We start from the raw sequence: 21,582 nt of genomic DNA, 5'->3' as shown, positions 1-21,582 counted from the left end.
TAGGATTAGAGAAAGCCTGGAACAAATTGCTTATTGATAATGACCTGAGCTTTGGAGAACTCAGGTTCCTAGCAGAGGTTCAAGCTTTGTAGGAGGCTCTGGTACTGAATCTTTTCAGTCTGAAACCTCCAAATACGCGAATATTTTTAGATTGAAAGGATTTAGTTTATTCCCTGTCAGAGGTAAACTTGATTCCCACATCAGGGGAATTGCCCTGACCTTGAGCAGCTCCCAGTCACCCTCATTCCTGTGGTGCCTTTTCCAGAGGCTGACCAAGAGCCAAGTGTGACCATGGGGTTGTTAACTGGGACCTCGAATGAGGAGAAGGCAATCACAGACCCATGGGACAAAACTGTGCCAAATCTGCACGTGTCTCACAGCTGTAATTTGGATGGGAACATTGCTTCTAAACAACTACCAAAAGTGTTTTGGGGCTGCTTTCCAAAGGGAAGCCAAACTGGAGGGGCTTCTGGAATATTTGGTCAAACCAAGGGGCAGGATGATGTGACAAGCAGAACTGGCCTTCCTCAAGCACATCCAGCTGCCTGAGAAATATTCCCCAGCCCTGGAAGTGTCCAAGGCTAGGGCTTGAATCAACCTGGGATGGTGGAAGGTGTCCCTGCCCGTGGCAGGGTGTGGAACTGAATGATCTTTGAGGTCCCTTCCAATCCAAATCATTCCATGATTCTATAATTCTAAATGCAAGGTATTTTTAAAATTCTGCACACGTGGGAGCCCTGTTTGGCCATAGCAACTGATTTCAGCAAGACATTGAATGATCCTTAAATTCCCTCATTTAACCCTGTAGATTACAGCAAAGATGAAGGAATTGGTTAAATATGAGTATGCTGTAGAGAAGATGGGTCAGTAGCTGTGTGTTCTTCACTGGTTTTGCTCTTTGATGCTCTTTAAGTGGGGAACAGAAGTCCCACCAAGCACATCCCAAAATCAAACGCCTGTTGAAATCATTGAGAGAAATCCCACGACATAATAGATTAGAAAATATTTTTTCTAGGTTAGAGATCACCATTTGTACTAATCACCTACAACTGTTGCTGTGATTTATGGGGAGAAATTGACTTTTTTTTTTTTCAAAGCAGTTCATTTTATTAAAAGGGACACATACACATTTGATCAAATTAATTATAACACAAAATACCTATTTTATCTCCACTGACAAGAGCAGCCAAGCAAGACACTCAATATCTGCAGTATGGACACCTAAACTGAATCTTAACACCTTTCCCCAAATGTCTCCAAAGGACTCCAGGATGCCCAGCATAATTATAAAGTTAAGTTTGAAGGTTGCAACACCGTGCTTTTCAGAAGAGAAGTAGCAGTGGGAGAAGCTAAAACTGCAGTAAAGGATTTGAATTCAGGAATACTTTAAATTCTTGGGCGCCATCCATAAATACAGAGTCTGTCATTTGGAAAACACAGACTCCTTGTTAAATATTCACCAAACACTTAATAGCATCTCACTGAATAGGTAAACACAGAAGAGGATGTTTTGAGGCTTTGACAGTCCAATGTTTCTCCATTTAATTTAACAGAAAACTATTACAGTGAAGACAACAGGAGCACGTGGGTTGTTGTACTTGCAGTTGTGCTTTCATTTCTTGGCATTGTTCTGCTGGTCGTTGTTATTGTGGTTGCTGTGCGCTGCTGCCTGAAGAGGAAAGGTGAGTGGGCCTTCACAGCTGGTCTAAACATTAAAAAGTGGTTTTTGATTAGACATAAATCTACTTGTGTCAGCTCTGATGCTGCACCTGTAAGCAGAAGACTAAGCAGGCAGATCCTGCTCTTAACCATGATCTGTTTAAGATCCTCCTTAATTTCACCATCAAGTTTCTCTCATAAAATTATTCCAGTCAGTGTCAGTCCTTCACATTAACTCCTGGGGCTCATGTTTTTGGGAAGTTTTGACTTTTAAAGACATTTGAAGGTTCTTTAATGAAGAATGTTTTCAGTGCTGTGTGCCAAACTCCAGTTTCCATGTAAAATGCTCTACAGGGCTGCCCAATTTTGCAGACAGGATGGAGAGATGCTCCTGTGGTAACTGGAACTCAGGACATGCTCTTAGAGAACTTAACAGAAATTTAAAATTTTAATTTCCTGCATTTTAAACACTTTTTTTTTTTTTTTTCATTTTTAGGATCTAATTATCAAAATGAAATAAGGTAAGTCAGATGATGGAAAACTTTTTGTGTTTGCTGGGCTCTCAGCTGCAGGGCGGTAAGGGGGAAGTGAATGATCTTTGAGGTCCCTTCCAACCCAAATCATTCCATGATTCTATAATTCTAAATGCAAGATATTTTTTAAAATTCTGCACACGTGGGAGCCCTGTTTGGCCATAGCAACCGATCTCAGCAAGACATTGAATGATCCTTAAATTCCCTCATTTAACCTTGTAGATTACAGCAAAGATGAAGGAATTGGTTAAATATGAGTATGCTGTAGAGAAGATGGGTCAGTAGCTGTGTGTTCTCCACTGGTTTTGCTCTTTGATGCTCTTTTAAGTGGGGATCAGGAGTCCTGTTGGAATCTGTGGTATTGATGATTCCAGGATTGTAGAAAGTCTCTGTCTGTCAGCCCCGCTGCCAAAGCAGAAGCCATAATTGGTCTGTGCTGGTTTCCAGGTTGTTTATTCTGTTTATCTCTCACATGTTCTGCTGCCCTGCCCAGCTCTGTCCTGCAGGGCAGCGTGTGGGGCTCTGCCCTCAGTGGGATGTTACAAACATTAAATACCAGAAACTCCCTGGGCTGGATTTACAATAACGTGCCAATATCTGTCACCTACGTTGGACAGTGTGTCCCCAGCCTGAACCAACAGAAAAATGCCAACACCACAGTGAGACATGGAGGGCATGAAGAAAGAGAAAAAGGACAAGGCACACCCAAATTTCCTCCATCTTGTCCCCTTTGGACCCCTTATTTAGAATCCTAAAATTTTACTTTTGCACCTGTGCCACACTTAATCATTACTGATATCAAACACTCAGAGCTGGTAATTCATCCTGTAAGATTGAAAACTCTTTTCCATGGACAGAGATCACAGAGAGTGTCTCTGGGGGCTCTGTCCAGGGGGGTTCCTGACCCCTGCCAGGGTCCCAGACCTTCCAGGGCAGCCAGAGGGATGCCCTGGACTCCCACAGAGTCCCACCACGCACATCCCAAAATCCAACACGTGGGGGGACGTGCCAGCATCCTTGTCCGGGCATCCATCATCCCTGAACTCGCGGTGCTGCCGGGCTGTGTGGGGACAGCAGAGGGATGCGGGACAGCATCCAGGGAAGGGGCTGATTTTAGGGATGAGAGGAGAGCGCCAGGGCTCGCAGCAGGCTGCGAACTCCGATCCCAGAGCGGTGGAAACCCCATGGAAACCCCAAAACGCCGCCTCGCCGGCTGGCGCAGCGCAGAGGGGACAAGGGGGACAAACTCGGCGGGCTCTGTGAAAGGACAAAGCCAATCTCTCGGAGCCCGCTGTGCCCCAGGTGTCCCGGGGAAGGAGGGGAGGATGGATGGCGAGCAGAGCCCGGCGGGCGATTGCCGCGGCCGCCGCAGGATGTCACTGCCGGACCGGCAGCGGCGGGCGGGCTCCGAAAGGATAAACGCGTAACAAAACCTTCGGAGGGCGGGTTTGGATTAGGTATCAAGCAGAAATTCTAGCCTGGGACAGGCTGTCCCGGGATGATGTGACTCTCCATACCTAGGAGCGCTCCTTGGAGCAGCCTGGAATAGTGGAACGTGTCCATGCCCGCGGATGATCTTTAAGTTTTCTTCCAGCCCAAGCTGGGTTTATAATTTTTTATTATTTAAAAAAAAAGTTTTTTATTAAAAACTATAAAAAATTATATATTAAGTAATTATTTTAAATATTTTTTATAAAATTATATATAGTTTTTATTAAAAATGTCAATAATATTTATTAGTATAAAATATTTATTAGTATAAAAATTATAGTTAGTATAGTTTATTTTTAGTTAAAATTTATACAATTATATAATATATAATAACACCATTTTATAATACAATTATATAATATATAATAATAAAATATTACTATAATATACAATTATATTATAATATATAATAATATACAATATAACATACAATTATATGATATATAATAACACAATTTTATAATACAATTCCATAATATAGAAAAATAAAATATTATAATATACAATTATATAATAATATATTATATTATAATATACAATATATTATAATATGCAATTATATAATATATAATAATTAAAAAATCTACAAAAAATTAATAAAGCTGCCCCATGGATGGGTATCAGCACCTCATTCAGTGATTTTCAGACGTCTTTCAGTACAAAGCTAATGTTCCATTTTTGCACTGAGATGGAAAACTTTGGAAATCAATAACTATAAGGATCTCTCAGCACTGAGATCCTTTTTATCAGCACCTGTGGCAACCATGGCAGTGGTAGTTTTAATATTATTATTTATATGTAGGCAGCTTTGTGAATTCATTCTCTGCCTACGCTTGTGGGGTTTTGAGTCCCTGTCCCTTAATGAGTTTGCAGAACATTCCACCCTGCTGCTGGCACGTCAGTAATTCCCAGTTTCATTAGCAGCCTCTTGTGGGGAAAGTTTGTGCAGGTCTGTTGACAGATTTCCATTTGTAGAGCACTTTATTGATAGGAAACAAAATAAGGAAATTAAATACGCTCTGTTTTCTCCCAAGGAAATGATTCTTATTATGCTATGCCATACGTGTAAACTTCCGTGTGATTTCTTACTTTGTGGGGCTAAATTCATCATTTTGCCAAGTGCAGCTGTATAAACAGGGCAGGGCTTAACCAGCAGGGATTGCTTGGATTCTGACTTGGTTCAGAATCCCAAAAACTTCCACAGGGATCGACCCAAGGAAGGCAAAACCAGTTGAACCTGCAGGGAAGGACCTGCCCAGCAGCAGGGTCTGGAACAGTCAGGTCCGTGCCCCTCCCAGACCCTGCCTTGCTCTTGGGGACCTGCAGTGCTTCTTTCAGACAAGCTGAACAGGTCCAGAATAGGCATGACCTTCCTGTCCCTCTATGTTTTTGCATCTGATCTAGGCAGAAACTATTCCACTTCCATGGCTGAAGTCTGTTTTTAGCTCTCAGTACTGCAAAGTTACTGTTTCTCCATTAAAGATGAGTTGTCTCACTGTGTTCACAAACTTTGCTTATCCTTTAAAGTTAAAAAGACTGGGATGACTTCAAGCTCTGAGGCTCAGTTTGGACTTGAAGATTCAGAGTTGATTTCAAGGTTTGAAAAACAATGACCCTGAAATCATAGGATTATTAACAATCACAGATTTTGTAGGCTCAGTGATTTTTTCCTTGGGGGGAACTTTCCTGCAGTAAAAAGAATGATACTTATCCAGATTTTGGAAGCTGCATTGCTGTGGTAGCAAAGAAGTAGTGAAACAAAACATACACTGGTTTTATTTCTCACCTTTATTTTTAGCTTGGCTGGCTATCTTCCTGTACCTCCCACACACCTTTTATTTTATTTTATTTTTTTTTTTTTTTGTAGCTGCTTTTTATTTGGCTACTCCACTGAGTTTGCTGAGATCTAAGGCTCAGATAAAAGAGACACCACATGTCATGTAACATGTGGGGGTGTTACAACCCTAAACAATGCTTTTGTCTTCTAGCAACCATGGCAGGGCTCTTAGTGGTGTCCAACCTGTTCACCTCCTAAAAAAAGCCCCATAGCTGAGAGCTGACTCACCAGATCTGTGTGTGCATTAGTAGCACCCCTCTGAAGCTCTGGGGACCTGCAAAGTGGTTCCTACTAAATATAAAAGAAGTAGAATTACAGAATCATGGAATCACTGAGGTTGGAAAAGACCTCCAAGGCCATCAAGTCCCAGCTGGGCCCCATGCCCACCTTGTCCCCAGCCCAGAGCACTCAGTGCCACCTCCAGGGACACCTGCAGGGATGGGCACTGCAAAGCTCCCTGGGCAGCCCCTGCCAGGGCCTGAGCACCCTTTCCATGGGGAAATTCCTGCTGCTGTCCCAGCTGAGCCTCTGGTGGCCCTGAGGCCGTCCCCTCTCCTCCTGTCCCAACCCTCACTACAACTTTTGTATAAAGACATTTTCCACAAACTTCACTAACATTCCTTCCCACTAAAAATTCCTGGTTTTCCATAGTGGATTTGTGTTTGCCACACCTCAAACCCAGGCAGAGATGGACCTGGGAGTGTCCTGGAGATGATTCTATGGTAGCAACAGATCAATAGCAGCATCTCTTCTAGCATCAGAATTTTGGGTGGAAAAGCACCCTTCTCTCCCTGTGCAGCTGTGAGGACACCATTCTGCAAATTTGGAGATGTGTAACTTTAACCAAGGAATTTCCCTCACGTGTAAAGTAATTTCCAGAGTGAAAGATGAACTCCAGATTCATCTGGAGTTCATGTGAGAGGACACGCTTTGGGTTTGCAGCTGGGCACAAAAATGATGACCTGGCTGGTATTCCAGTACTGGGCGCCTAAATATCCTTCAATTCAGAATCAGAGATCAAAATTAATATTCTGCAAAACCTATGGTCTGGCACAGGGTCCACACTTTTTGAAGATTGCCTTGTTTTCATGTTTTTTGACATTTTAGCTGATGGAAACTTTCCAAACAAAATTCCATGGGCAATACTTCCATGCTAATTGCTTGGAATATGTTTTACACCTATTTTTTGGGATGTGAGACATTTACTTTTTTGTCTCTAGTCTGCTGCCCAGGAGTTCTTCCACCATGAAGAACTTCTAATGACACCTTTTTTTTTTCCTAGAAAAGTTTCGGCTGAGAAGAAAAAAGAAGGTGATTTGGAAAACTGGCAGAGGAGTGGCAGTGAAAATCTGGGATACATTCCAGAGGAATTGTGGAACACAGAGCAAAGCCCAGGTGAGTGTAAGCTGGTGAATCACAACTTGTCAAATTGCTTTTCAACATGGGACTTTTGGACAATAGGTCAAGCAATTAAAATTATGAGGTTTCACAATATTTAGTGAAGGACTTGTGTTTTTCCTGACCTATCTGGAAGATTTTTAATTTTTTACAGGAAGATCCTCCAACTATATTGTGGAAACACCCAAGTTCTTTGAAAATTTATTTAACTTTAGTCCTGGGTTTGTTTTTTTAAATGCCTTTGTTCTTCCAATTGTCTTCTGGGTCCAGATGTGGGAGGACTAGAGTTTCATACAAGCAGCAATTTAGGCAATATTTTGCAATTGGCCTGTGAAAACAAAAGAAAACCCACCACTGCCAACATGCACACAAAAAAAAGAAACCAAAAAAACCCAAAGACAAGAAGGAAAGAATAAAAGCAGTTAGTGAACTATTATTGTACTGATAAATGACTAAGTTAGCATTATAAATTCTTGTCCTTAAGCACAAAGACTCTTCAAAAGCAAATGTAAATCTCCACCAAATCGTTACCCTCCACTTGCATTTATAACCACATTATTCTCAAAACATTTAATCAAACACTTAATGGCATAAAATTATTGTGCAGAGTCTATAATCCAGGAACATATCCCTTCCTCTCTGACAAATAAGCGGTGAAGAAATAACTACAGGGGAAAGATTTTGAGAGTATGTAGTATTATAAAACACAGCAGTTATAAACAGTAAAATTAAGTTAATCTGGACAAATCGATTCCACAGAGTTCTAGATTGGCTTTTTTCATATTTGTTTGTGTTCTGGGTTGACCTTGGCTGATCACCTCCCTTCTCCACTGACCTGGGTATCTCCAGGACTGTTTCCCTCACACTTTCTCACTCCCCTTTCCCAGGTCCTGCTGTGCTGGGTTTTTTTTACCTTTCCTTAAATATGTAATGGCAGAAATGCCACCAATGTCACAGCTCAGGCAGGTCCCATCTGGAACTGCCTCTGACACTGGGGCAGGTCCTGGTGTCGCCTCACAGAAGCCACCCCTGCAAACTCCCTCAGTAAAAAAAATCTGGCCATGTTAGCCAAAAAAATTGGCCTTAGTTTTGCTCACAATATTAATAATTAATATTGTTAATTAATAATTAATGCTATTAATATTAGCTATTGTGGTTCCTGCCATGGTGGACACTGAGTAACTAATCTTTTATATTCTTGTTGCAGGAATTGCCTCTCTTCCCCCAATGATTTCCAGGTTTGGTGGCCCCGATGACAATTTGCACATCAGTTCTGTACCAAAGGTAATGCTGATATCTTGAATATCTTGACCTTTTTTTTATTTTTCCTTTTTCACAGAGTGTATATTGTGCTAGAGCCAAACATAGATTTTGGGGAGGTAAACAATTAGAAGTCAATTAGAGCTGTAATTGAGGAAGTGGAATGTCCCTTCAGCATTCTTGGGTATATTTTCCTTCAGACTTGAAGGAGATGTGGGTCTAAGATGGGGGCACTCTGAAGGTGAGGTTTGGGGTTCCTTTGCAATCAAAATCTAGTGTAGAGAGAGTAAATAAATGTGCATTTTCTCTCAATTATTTCTTGACTATGTTTTCCTATATACGAAAAGTTGCTTCAGTCAGGAACTTTACACTGATCTTGAAACCTTTGGCATCTCAGCAGTAGGAGCTGGGAGGGAAAGCAAACATCCAACACCCAGTGCCCCCAGAGCTGTGCCCCTTTTCCTTGTGAATAAAATGTAAAAAGAAGAGCTCAGTGTTTGTTCCTCCACTGGTTCCATTCTCAGTGGCCTCCTTCTGAAGGCTGGAGCTGCTCTCTCTTAGCTTCCAGCACAAGAGAAATGTGAATCTTAATTTATGCCATATTTTCATAAAATCCATTTAGCACTTCCAGAATGGTTTTTGCCAGTATTCTCTTGAGAAAGTGGCAGTGATGAGGTACTGAGTTCACTCCTCAACGCAGTGATCACTCATTTATTTCTGAAGAGCTGCTTCAACATGCACAAAGCAGAAATCTGTCTTGGGGATGACATTGCACAATAAATCACAGCAGAGTGTGCGTGTGTCAACTTCTTTTGGCACACAATGAAATTTAGGAAGCACTCAATCAACAATTAAAGCAATGATCACATAATACGAGTACAAAATAACAGCAATGACACTGATGCATTTGTGCCTGGTAGTTATGATGGTTGACATTAATTACTTGTCAAACAAAATACTATTAAAGCAAAGCTGAAAAGTCTGAAAAAAAAACCCAAACCAAAACAAAAAAAACCACAAAAAACAACCTGTGGAGGCATCAGTGTGGATCTATAACCCCAAGCAACACTTTCAGAGTTTGGAGTTCTTGTGAACAGGATTATGGGCTTTTATCAGCTCCTGAACACACAAGATGGGGCCATGACAATATACTCAGAAGCCCTGTTCAAACTGACAAATAGTTTGTCTTCAAAGACATTTTTAGATTGCTAAATATTCATCGAAATGGAAAATAATTAAATAATTTTCACCTCTCGATTCTCTCTTGGTGTTTTTCAAGAATGTGTGTGCAGCTGTTGATGGAGGTAGAAGCCACCATGACAGAGTTTTTATATTGTCCAGGGAGAACTGGTTTAAAAATAATAAATATTTCAATTTTATGTTGTGTTCCTCTGATGGATTCGAAGTTTCCCTGGCTACTTGATCTTCTAGGCCATCTAAGCCAGGATTTCATGGGGAGCCTGCACCTTTCCTGTCTCAGATTGAATCAGGAGAGTGAACATAAGCTGTGCTTCCATGCATGGGGCACGTGGTGTCTGCTCTGACACCAGGAAGGGTTGTGCTGAGCACCCTGGACACATTTCAGGGCAGGATATTGACTCCAAGAGGCATCTGGATGTGGCACCTGGGGACATGGTTTAGGGGTGGTGATGGTGGTGGTAGGCTGATGATGACTCTGGATGATCTGAAGGTCTCTGCCAGCCTTGGTGACTCTGGGATTTGGTGGTTCTGGGATCCTTTTGGGCATTTCCCAGTGCCTGGGTGCTCATTGATAATTTGTGGGTACTGGTTGGGCACTGTGGTAGCATTAAGGCATCAAATTTGGGTGTTCCCAGGCAGTTCCATCCACTGTGAGAATAATAATGCTGTGAGTGGGGACCATCAGGAGACTGGGTTGACTGTCCTGATTCAATCTGAGACAAGAAAGGTGCAGGCTCCCCATGAAATCCTGGCTTAGATGGCCTAGGAGTTCAAGTGGCCAGATAAACTTTGAATCCATCACAGGAACACAACATAAAATTGAAATATTTATTATTTTTAAACCAGTTCTCCCATGACAATATAAAAACTCTGTCATGGTGGCTTCTACCTCCATCAACAGCTGCACACACATTCTTGAAAAACACCAAGAGAGAATCGAGAGGTGAAAATTATTTGTAACTATTTTCCATGTGTTAGATGAATATTTAGCAATCTAAAAATGTCTTTGAAGACAAACTATTTGTCAGTTTGAGCAGGGCTTCTGAGTATATTGTCATGGCCCCATCTTGTGTATGCAGGAGCTGAAAAAAGGCTGCTGAAGGTTTACCCTAAATTGTGGATTTGCAGTCCGTGAGTTAATTTTATCACAACAAATACAAACAGAGTAAAACACTTCTCTGTTTTAGAGAGAGAAGTGTTTTCCTTTTACATCCATAACCTTCCCTGTTAAGTGCACTGTTGTAATAGTGCACAATACAGGTTTTCTCTCAAAAGGTGTTCCTGGATATTTTCCAATAAAGTTCAATCACCACTGATGCCAATGTATTGCCTAATAACCATTGTAGTGCTCTTTCATTACATTTTTTGTCAAGTAGGTGAAATCAGATGTTAACTTATTTAGCTGTTTGCTGGATAGTGCTGGAATCAAGCAATTTGTTCAGAAACCACCTGCCTTCCTGCCATCTTCCAAGCACAGAAAGTTGTGATTCTCAGGCTTTCCTGCCTGGAAACATTCCCAAAGACTTTCATCTTTATTCTCTAGGGCCTTTTAGGAAGAAGTAGCAGGGTAAAAAACCCAGAAAACAACAGGAGGAAGAAAAGTTATCCTGAGACTTTTTTCCATAGTGAAGGAGGTCAGGAAGGGGTGGACTCCAATAAATTACTTCTCTCTCCCTGGGTAATCAGGAAAAATGAGCAAAAGTCCTTGCAGTGCTTCTTTAGAGGTCAAGAAGAAGGAAGAAAAATCCAGAGCCTCCCTGAGGAGCAGGAAGTCCATCTACTGATGGAAAAATTGCAGCAATAAGATGTAAAACCTTATCTCTGTGTCTCTGAGGGTAAGGGCTTCAAATCTGATCCTTTTTGTTCCAAATGTAAAAAAAGTTAGAATTTTAAATTATTTGAGAGATTGAAGGAGACCTCATATCACAAGTTTTGCTTCCTCAGGATTTGTTACCCATAGACCCAGCTGGGTACAAACCTGAAGTCCCTGGCGTGTGTCATAAAAGGTGACAACAGAAAAACACCGAGCTCAGCTTTTGGGCATTCAAACTCTGTGAATCAGAAACTAATGGAAAACGTCCACAGAAGATAAATGCTGCCCAGTAATTGCACTGATCAATTCACAACCGGAACAAAAGGTTTGGCAAAGAACAAGGGAGGAAAATCAAAGGTGTGTGAGATGTTTAAAAAATGATGAGTAACAGAACAAATTATTGAGCTGAGGGAAAATGAGCAGCCACTGGAAGAGGAGGCCAGAAGCATCAGTCAGAGGTGCTGGAAGGTCTTCATTGTGATGATATTAATTGAGAAAAGGTCAAACTGAGAGCAGAAGTGCAGGCTGCTGTTTAATTGCAAATGTAGCTCCTGTCAGGGATGGGCGAGTGTGATCCTTTCTCCCAGTATTGGGGCTGAGCTGCCAAAAAAAAAGGGTTTTAGAGGCCAAAATTCCACTCAGGGAACTGTTGCTGTCAAGGCAGGATGGGAATGAAGAGACTGATCAGAAGCTGCTGAGAGTAAAACTCTGGTTTATTCAAAATACCCTGCTCTTTTATACAGATCTTCATGAGGACCAACTCCATTGGTTCTGAAGTGAAAACAACTCACCCCACTGGTGCAAAGTGCTTGATGCACAGTGATAGAACTTAACTATAAACAATGTGAAAAACAAGAGAGATAGAGAGAATTATTTACATTCTTCTCCACCTCTTTCTCAGGCTTCTGCCTGGATAGAAACTCTCAGTTTCTCTCTTAGACTGAATCTGAGACCCACAGGGAACAGTTCCTCATTCCCTGACCCACAGTGCTCCTTCCAAAACCCAAGGACAGTGAGGGGGATTCCCTGCCTGGGATTTTACAGATTTTGGGGCAGTGCCACCTCCAAGGAACTCTGCTTTCCAAGTTCCCACAGAAGGAGCTCTGAGGATTGGACAATCTCCTAGAGGAGCTTCCTAATTAGCTGATTTAATTTGCTACAAAGGTCTCTGTGGTAAATCAGGAGCCCATTCCATGAGGGTGTGAATGCTCATTTCCAATTTGCTGCACTCATCCCTGCTGTGACTTCAGCACAGCTCCAGGAAGCTTCCACAGCCTCACTCCTCCTCCCCAGTCCAGAGTGAGTCATGGCTCCCTTAATGGGGAAGGATCTATTTTTCTTCTTAACTACTCCAAGTGACACTCTATAAACTGGAAATATTATTTAGCTGTGCTTGTGGTTTTAGACTGAGAAGGAAATGAATGATGAATTGCAGCTCCATTTATTGCCCCATATAGAACTTCTCTGACTCTGAGGGTTGTTGGAAAGAAAAATTAAGCTATCAAAATTGAATTAAAAGGTCAATAAATAGAAAAATAAATCAATGAAAGCAAACAACTTTATCCCTGCAGATGAAATGGACTGCAGATATGTCATGTTATGATATCTATTGGTTAGCATATCTTGATTAAGAGAGCAATAAATATTGATGATACAGATAAAGAAATGGCAGGTGCAGTTTACAGATTTTTTTCTGCCAAATGTCTGTTGGAGAAGGGGAGGAGTTAAGGCATATGGGTGGGATTAACCCATGAAGAAACAAGGGGGAATTTCCAGGCTGTATTGAATGGCAGGGAAATGTGCTGAGTGTCCAAAAAGTTGACAGGATGGAACTGGTTTGCTATGTGAAGTAATGATGCATCTGAATTACTTTATGGGTATCCACAATTTATGGGGATGGGTGTTTCCCTGTAAAAGAAGTGAATTTAGAATCAAAATTGAAAACTAAGGGCAGGATGAGAAATAACCTTCAGAACCAGAGAGCTGTGGCTTTACCCCCCTTATTTTTTGTTCTGTTTTTGCTAGCCCAGTGTGTGATAGCATTAAGTCACATTTGGGAGCACTCCTACCACATGAATGCCAGCACTTTGTTCTAATGCAGTTGGACTTGAATATTTTTTGGCTGGCTAATAGCAAGCCTTCAGTTTATCAGGAGGAGCTGCCATCCTTCAGCTCAGTGCTGAGATCAGAGTTTCACAGGACCCATCATTCACATCACTGCTGTCACACGGGGTGCAGAACTGACTGAAACATGCTTGTAAGAGCAGAAATCCTTCTTTCATTGACTGAAGATCAGTATTCAAAACACCATGGAAGGATTCAACCATGAAACCAGATGATACACACTCAGTTTACCTTCTGAGTCACCCATATGTTGCTAGCTCCCTTTTTGTCTGGCTGAAGAGCTGGAAGAGATGAAAAGATCTGTGCTGCATCTGTTTCCCCAACCAGACCAACAAACTATGTGAAGCTTTTCCCAGTATTATAATCCTTTTACAGTAATCCCTGTGAAAAGGCACTCAAGGCAGATGATAAATCAACAGGGAGGCTTTGAAGCATGTGACTGTCAGATATCCATGGTTAACTGGATGCCAAACTGGTAGTACAAGGAGATTTAAAACTATGTAAAAGAAATGCTGATGTTAGCACATCCTTCCTGATGGGGGAACCACCTCAGGAACTCACTCCTATGATGTTGTGCTGCGCAACAAACCACTGGAGATGGGTTTTTTCCCCCTTCAATCTGTAGGGTGTAATGAGTTATGAAGCCATTTTTCCTCAGACAAGGACTGGCAGGACTAGTAGAGCACTGAATTAATCTAAAGAGGAAACAACTTTGAAATCAAAACCAAGCAGGGGATCCAGCAGGTCAGGGTGTAAATATGAAGTGGTTGTTGTGGTCCTCCTCCTCTGCATTATTATTTTTAATGTGTTGTATGAGATCTTCCATTGCATTCAGCAAATGAGTTTTAGGTCAGTGACCAGCAGCCAGCAGCCTCTGTTTCAGTGAAGTGCAACCTCAGGAAGGCTCTGCTGCTTCAGAAAAAGCTGCCCAGAAAATGGGCCGTCACACAGCATGAGCTCATTGAAATTAATGAAATTATTCATTAATTGATACTGGAGCACAATAAGGATGAAGTAGAAGTAACTTTAAAGCAAATATCTCTGAAAGATGCTGCAGGACAAGGGTGAACCCTCATGGACGTCAGCCCCACCCTGGGAGCAAACTCTGCTCAGTTCCTGCTTTGGTGGTGAGGAGAAGTGCCATGACAGACAGGGGCAGGATTGGTCCTTCCTGAAGATGGGATTTTTAAGGAAAAAGAGCCCTGGTGGGATTATCCTTTCCCCAGTGCTCTCATGGGGCTGCCTGGATCCAGCTGCTGCTCGTCCTCTGGCTCCCTGCTGTTTCAGGATCATATAAAAACCTAGATCAGAGAATCTCAGACTGGTTTGGGTTGGAAAGGATTGAAAAAATCATCCAATTCCAACCCCTGCCATGGCAGGGACATACCTTCCACTGTCCCAGGCTGCTCCAGCCCAGTGTCCAACCTGGTCTTGGGCACTGCCAGGGATCCAGGGGCAGCCCCAGCTGCTCTGGGAATTCTATTTCAGGGCCTCCCCACCCTCAAGGGGAGAAAATTTTTCTTAATATCTGATCTAAACTTGGAATTTTTCACTTTGAAGCCATTCCCTGTGTCCTGTCCCTCCATGCCCTGGAAATTGTCTCTCTCCAGCTTTCCTGGGGCTCCTCCAGGCCCTGCCAGGCCACCCTGAGCTCAGCCCAAAGCTTCTCCTGTGCAGGTGAACAATCCCAGCTGTGCCAGCCTTTCCTGCCAGCAGAGCTGCTCCATCCCTCTGCTCATCCTGGAGCCTCCTCTGGGCTCTCTGCAGCAGCTCCAGCTCCTCCTGGGCTGGGGCAGGGCTGGGGCAGCTCTGCAGGTCCCAGGGCTCTCACCTGTGAGACAGGGACACAATCTCCCCCCCAGATCTCCTGTAGCATTGCCCCAAATCGCCCCAAAACTTCCTCTTTCCACAACACTGCTGGGTGAACTTTCTGATTTATGTCTTTTTTTCCTTTAGCAAATCTGGTGCAATAGAATATTTTTCTGCAGCAAGTTCTGGGAACTATTATCACCTCAGTATTTTGATAAGCATGGGATACAAAACATGACCTGTTTCAGGGAGTTTTAGAGACAGGGTGTTCTGGAGCCCCTCTGAAAACTTCTGGTTACTCAGTTTTCTGCTGGTTCAGTTATCCTTTATTCTCACAGACCACAATATGTGGGAATATTTCCTTTCCACAAACATAAAACTTGCCTTTTGCATTTTTTCAGATTTTTTTTTCCCATTCTATTTGAAAATTCATTATTTTGATGGGAGAGGTAGTAGAGAGCTCCTCTGCTTAACACCACTGAGTTTTTTGGGCAAGAAATTAAGTGCAGCAGAGGGATCTTGGAAAAGGTCCTTGAACAGAGCCAGGCAGTGCTGTTACTTCCCAAAGTACCTCTCCTCTCTGCAAAAATAAACAGTAAAGAAGGGTAAATTTAGAAAACAGCAGCATGTTCTAGCAACAAGGGATGGGAGGGTAGAGAAAGAGAGTTGTGTTTAAAACAGAAGTCAGTTGTCTTGTGAAATGCTTCTAGGATAGTTAAATTTATCCCACAGTGGTGCTGGGGCTCATTAAATACCAGAGCCATGTTGTCCACATTTGTTATCTAACATTTGCCTCCATGTGTTATTCAATAATGTATATGTACCAAATGCATAATTGAAGATGTTAAGTACTGGAAGAATACCAGAGCAATCCAGACTGTACATGATTAATGCTCCAGAAACAAACCTCAGGAAAATTGGTCAATAGTTAGAGAACTGTGTTTGCCTTGATGAAACATTTCACTGAGACAAACAGTGAAATTTCCTTTAATTTCCAAGGGCTTGAGACCAGGTGAGGAATTGCAGGAGGAGGTGTTGCCATTGCATTTAAAAACCCACAGTTTTTGTTAGTCAGATGCATTTGAGAGCAATTTTTTCCTTGTCTTTTCCTCTCTAATGATATTTTGTAAAAGCACAGAAGTAATTAGGATTGGAGAATTGCACTTGTTTCAGATGGGGAAAGGCTTTCCAAGGCTGCTGAGCATTTGCCCTGCTCTGATCCCACCTGTGAGAGCAGGCTGCAGCCAGTGCTAGTGGAATCCTGGCAGTCTTGGGAAGTTTAAAAAAATGTTGGCTTGGATAAACACTGAGTGCTGAGAGTGATCTTCCAGCCACGTGAAATGCTGGTGTGCTGTGATTTCTAATGGATTTGGAAGGCAAATATTCAGATTTTTTACAGCTTTAAGAGAACCAGAGGAGAAAGACCCAACATCACTTTTTGCTTCAGAGCACACAGACTGCAGAGGCCACAAGAAGTTCCCAGGCAGCAGAAGATCAGATCATGAATTCTCAGCATGTTCCATGCAAAGCTTTTGTTTTGTTCTGCTTTCCCTCGTGTTTGGATTTTGAGTGGGCTGCTGGTGACAGATTTCATTTTGCTGTCATGTTCTGGGGTGAGAGGTTGGCAGGTAACCTCCTGAGACCCCTTGTAGGATTGCTTTTCTGGAATTGCTTGTAGCTCTCTAACTGGTTTTGCTCTCCCCTAGGTGCGGCCTCAGAGACGTACTGATTATCTGGTCAACCCAAAGAAAATCAGGAATGTGACACTCGTGTAGGATGGACTTCTCCAAGAAGTTGCTTTTTCACATGTTTGGATGCCTTCATGCAATGGAGAAAAGTTAAAACCAGTTCTCTCAGTTTAACTTATAAGTTTGTTTTTTTTTTTTTTTTTTTTCTCCTCATGCAATGAAATAAAATTGCAACCTTTGTAATTATATCACAGCAAAATAATGGACATAAATGAAATTAATAGTCTGCCCTAATTGCCAAGACAATGAGTTTGATGGGGCTGTGGAAAAAGAATCCATGTTTTGGGTCTCAAGGAAATCGGCAAAACTGTCAGACAGGAATGCTATGTTACAGCAAGATCAAGGACTGGAAATGCAAGATATTTATTATTTCAGAAAAACTGGTTAATAATGATAATGGTTAATACAATATCTATGCTTTCAAACATATTTTATGTACAGCTGATCATCTTGAACTTTCAGATCAACATTTTTCCATCCTTATTCTGTAATAAAATCAAAGGAAGTTTTCATGGGGGCTGCTTCAAAATTTCTAACAAAACTATCTTTGGATCAGAAATGACATTTCTCCATTTCAATACATTATTTTCTAAGAAGTATTTGCCTTAAAATTCCATTTCAAAAAAAATCCAATCACCCATGTGCCAAAAAAAAAATCCCTTTTTTAAAAAAATTGAAATTCAAATCTCTTAAGCTGAAAAATGTAGATTTGAAACTCTTGACTTTGAAGAGTTGATGCTTGAGTGTTTTATGTCTCTGTTCTACTTATGGGCTGAGTTGTGTCACAGCAATGGTGGTGTCTGGAATTCAGTTTGAACAGTGTTTTTTCCTCAGGGAAAGAGTTGATAATGACCATGGGAAATGCACTTTACCAAAGCAACTTCTCAGCAGAGCAGATCCAGCACATGGACCATATCTAAAACTGATGAAATGTTTGGTCTGAAATTTTCTATTGTGTAATAAAAAAGTTCATGCTTATTATTTTTTTTTTTTTCTTTTACAAGAAGGCAAACTTCTTCCAGAAAAACAAGATATTTTCAGTGTACTCTTCTTTCTTCCCACTCAAAAAATTCTGAATTATTCAGTGTGCCTCACGTTAATCTTTGGTACAAACCGACGCGCGTGCTCTTGAAAGAAGTCCTTGCTTCAAATCCCTTCCAGTGACACTTTGTGCAACAAAATTGAGAAATTTGCAACCTGAACTCAGGAAGGAGAAGTTGTTTTGTACATTTAACATTTGGTATCTCCTTAACTCAGACAGATTTTGTGCTGCTGGTGGCATTTTCAGCCAGTCTGTCAGAACAAGTGCAGGGTCTGCCATGTACACAAAGCTGTTTCAAATTCTGACCATCTACTGCCTTTCTATCTTGTTTGCTTAAGGAGCAGCTTTAAAATTAATTTTGCAATGTTACACAGACTAAAATATAAGCAATTTACATTGTGGCATATTGAAATTGTGCTTGAAAATATCCTTATTTTGAATTAACCACTCGTGTTGAGAAACATCTCCCTTATTCTGATACCAGGATCCCTATTGCTGACATCTGCTTGTTACCACTGTAGCTGCATGCAACCAAACAGTACCTAAACACAACCAAAAATCCACTTTATTAGAGGAATGTCCATTGCATCAGAGAGGGAGGTCCAGTGTAACACCAGCCTGTGACCTAAGTGAGTAAAAACCATGGAGCTTTGGCTTTCTGTTCATGTACATTGTTAACAAACCCTCCTGGCTGTCAGAAAAGTGAAATAATCTCTAAACCCTATGAAGACAGTGGTTTCCCAGTAGAAAGTGTTGATTCATTGGGATATATTTTGCAAAGGGTTCAAGCTCTACTCCTTTGTTTACCTCCAGGACCTTATTTTCAAGCTTATCTTTAATATTATTTGGTGTCACAGCAAAGCAGCCAACCGAGAACTGAAGTAAACAATTTTTTACACTGAATCCTTCCACATTAATTCCTTTTTAATCTGAATCCTTCCACATTAATTAAACACATTTCTGTGTTGATGCCATGGGCAGAGGACACAGACTGTGTCAGCAGCAAGGAGATTTCTGTGCTGGGGAGCCCCTACTGAGATTCCCAGGCTGTGCTTCCAGAGGACACCAGCAGTGCTCCCAAAATTGGTTTGCAGGCTGTGGCTGGGCCAAAGGGCTCCCTGGCACTCCTGATGAGTGAACAGTCTGAGAAGAGAAGGTTCTGATGCCTTCTGAAGGCTGCCCTGGAGCATAGGCTGGACAGAGTTAAAGAATAAAGTAGGGATTTATTAAGAGGCCTCCATGGATCTACCTTGGGCAGCACAACCCAAAACTGAGCTCAGAAAACACAAAAATGGATGACCAGGATCTCTAACTTTTATCAGTTCTGCTCCATTGGCACCTTGGAGTTCATTGTCCCATTCCAGCTCCAGCCCATCAGTCCCACCCTGCTTGTTTTTCTCTCTCCAGCCCACGCTGTTTGTGCTCCTGGGCTGAGGTTTGGATCATTTGTCCTTGGTGCCCAGCTGGAGCAGGAATTGTTTTGTCTCTGCTCTGTGCACAGAGCTCAGCATCCCATAATGTGAAGCCCAGACCCACAGACTAAAGCAGCACAGAATGTGAAAAATAGAAAAGCTCAAACCTGAGGCATCAGTTGGAGACTTCATAGCAGCCTCCCAGTACCTGAAGAGGGGCTCCAAGGAGTCTGGGAAGAGCTCTTTCATCAGGAACTGGAGTGACAGGACACAGGGAATGGCTTCAAACTGACAGAGAAGGGCTGGATGGGATATTGGGAAGGAATTCTTCCCTGGGAGGGTGGGGTGTCACTTGGAACTGGTTTCCCAGAGAAGCTGTGGCTGCCCCTGGATCCCTGGAAGTTTCCCAGGCCAGGCTGGATGGGGCTTGGAGCAACCTGGGATAGTGGGAGGTGTCCCTGCCCATGACAGGGGGTGGCACTGGATGATCTTTAAGATCCCTTTCAATCCAAACCATTTTAGGATTCCTAGTGAGGCTCCAGACCTGGGAGCCACGTGGGAGCCCTTTCCCTGCTGCCAGCCCCAGTCAGACATCAGGGACAGCCCAGCCAGGTCACCCTCCAGCTGCTCATCCTGCTGGCAGCTGGAAAAGTGCTCCAAGGTGCCACACTCTCCTCAAGAACCAGCAGGAAAATGCTCCTGAACATCCCAGAGCAGCAGGAGGAATGGACACCCCCTGGCTGCACCTCTCACCCACTCCAGCAAACAAAGCTTTCTGCACAAACAGGTAGCACAGCCACGGAAACGTGCACAGTAACCAGAGTCTGGAGCTCTGTTCCCTCCCTGCCAGCTCAAAGAATGCATCCCACACAGCTCTGGAACACTCCTAACAGCGCTGGCACGAGGTTAGAAAAAATTCTCATCGTGTCCTTGGGATTTATGGATGGGGGCATTTATTTCCTTCCAGATTTGTTTGTTTGGGCATGTTGTACAGCCTGTATATCATCTCCAGTACTAGCTGTTACTTATGTTTGCAAATAGAGCTCCACAAATAACAATACATAAAATACAGAGACAATTTTCAGCTCACAGGGAATATAAAATATACAGGCACTTTCAGAAGGCACAGTAGACTAAAAATATTGAATTTCAGGCACTTTATGGAGACACCAATCTTTTGTATGCATGCATATTGATTTATAATTATGACTTGAGGGACATTTTAGTAATCTACAAGTATCCAGCTTTTTACAGCTCACAGACTGTGCACAGTTTGATAATATAAAACCCTTCCATGTTTCCTTACAAAATCTTCTAATTTGAATTCTGTGCTTGTATACTTGGGGAACAAATGCATTGAAGATAAACAGTATTTCATGCCACAGTAAGGTTTCCTAAACTTGTCTCACCAGTTTAGTATTTCACAGAAAATCCAGGCTACCTTTAATACAAAGCCACTTAAAAATAACACTTGGCTTCACAGGGAGGTTTCTTGTTTCAACAGAATGCACCTCAGGTTTGTGTGGGCTGAGTGGAATCAACAGATGAACTCTTACTGAAGAGTACTCACAATATTGACTGAACATTTGGTTTCTTACTGATCTGATTGAACAGAGCCTCTGTTTTCAATATTTATTTGGTAGAATGTATGCTATATGGTGCTGCTAACCTAAAATGCAGCATTTTTGAGGATTTGGGCCTCCCAGTGACATAGATGAGAATAGCTCTTTGGTTTCAGGGCTCACCATCCCTTTCCTCAAAAGGATCTTACATGAGGCAGGAAAAGCACAGTTTCCTACCAAATTCCCCAGCAGAAACTCATGGAAAATTGGAATGTGTCTGGGTGAAGTCTCCTTAAAGCGTCAGAGATATCTCATTTTTTTCATCCCTCACTCTCCACCCAAGCAGATCTTCCCCATTCAAAGTGGGGAAATGAGGCCCACACCCAACTCTCCCTCTCTTTGAGTTTCTCTAAATCCCACATCCACATTCCCATCAACACCATAAAATTAATCCAGTGGCCTCATGGTAACTGTGTAAGCAAAATTAAGCAATCAGGATAGACCAAAGTGGGCTCATATTTTCAAGTTATAACAAAACCCAGCCCACCTCAGCTGCCAAGGGGAGAGCACAGCTCCCCAAACACCTTTGGTACCTCAGTACTTTTCTTCCCAACAGCCTCCAAAACCCCTCCTAAAGATGAGGCTGAGCATTGAAATTCATAAAGCCACTTGATCTGGAGGAGCATGCACTTGG

The 21,582-nt window shown here is 42.2% G+C and overlaps 1 protein-coding gene across 1 annotated transcript in view; it reads left to right on the top strand.

Annotated features, from left to right (window-relative positions):
• The window catches only part of IGSF5 (immunoglobulin superfamily member 5), a 28,911-nt gene extending 11,782 nt beyond the window's left edge, over window positions 1-17,129 (top strand). Inside the window, exons 5-9 of the mRNA XM_031506336.2 lie at window positions 1,554-1,682; window positions 2,156-2,180; window positions 6,803-6,915; window positions 8,126-8,202; window positions 16,831-17,129. Coding sequence (XP_031362196.2) covers window positions 1,554-1,682; window positions 2,156-2,180; window positions 6,803-6,915; window positions 8,126-8,202; window positions 16,831-16,899 — 413 coding nt within the window. The 3' untranslated portion in view covers window positions 16,900-17,129. The remainder of the gene's footprint in view (window positions 1-1,553; window positions 1,683-2,155; window positions 2,181-6,802; window positions 6,916-8,125; window positions 8,203-16,830) is intronic.
• The last annotated feature ends 4,453 nt before the right edge of the window (window positions 17,130-21,582 follow it).

Source organism: Lonchura striata, chromosome 2, assembly GCF_046129695.1.
Source record: "Lonchura striata isolate bLonStr1 chromosome 2, bLonStr1.mat, whole genome shotgun sequence".
NCBI lineage: Eukaryota > Metazoa > Chordata > Aves > Passeriformes > Estrildidae > Lonchura > Lonchura striata.
The sequence above is the reverse complement of the archived record's forward strand: the minus strand, read 5'-3'. Positions and strand labels throughout refer to the sequence as shown.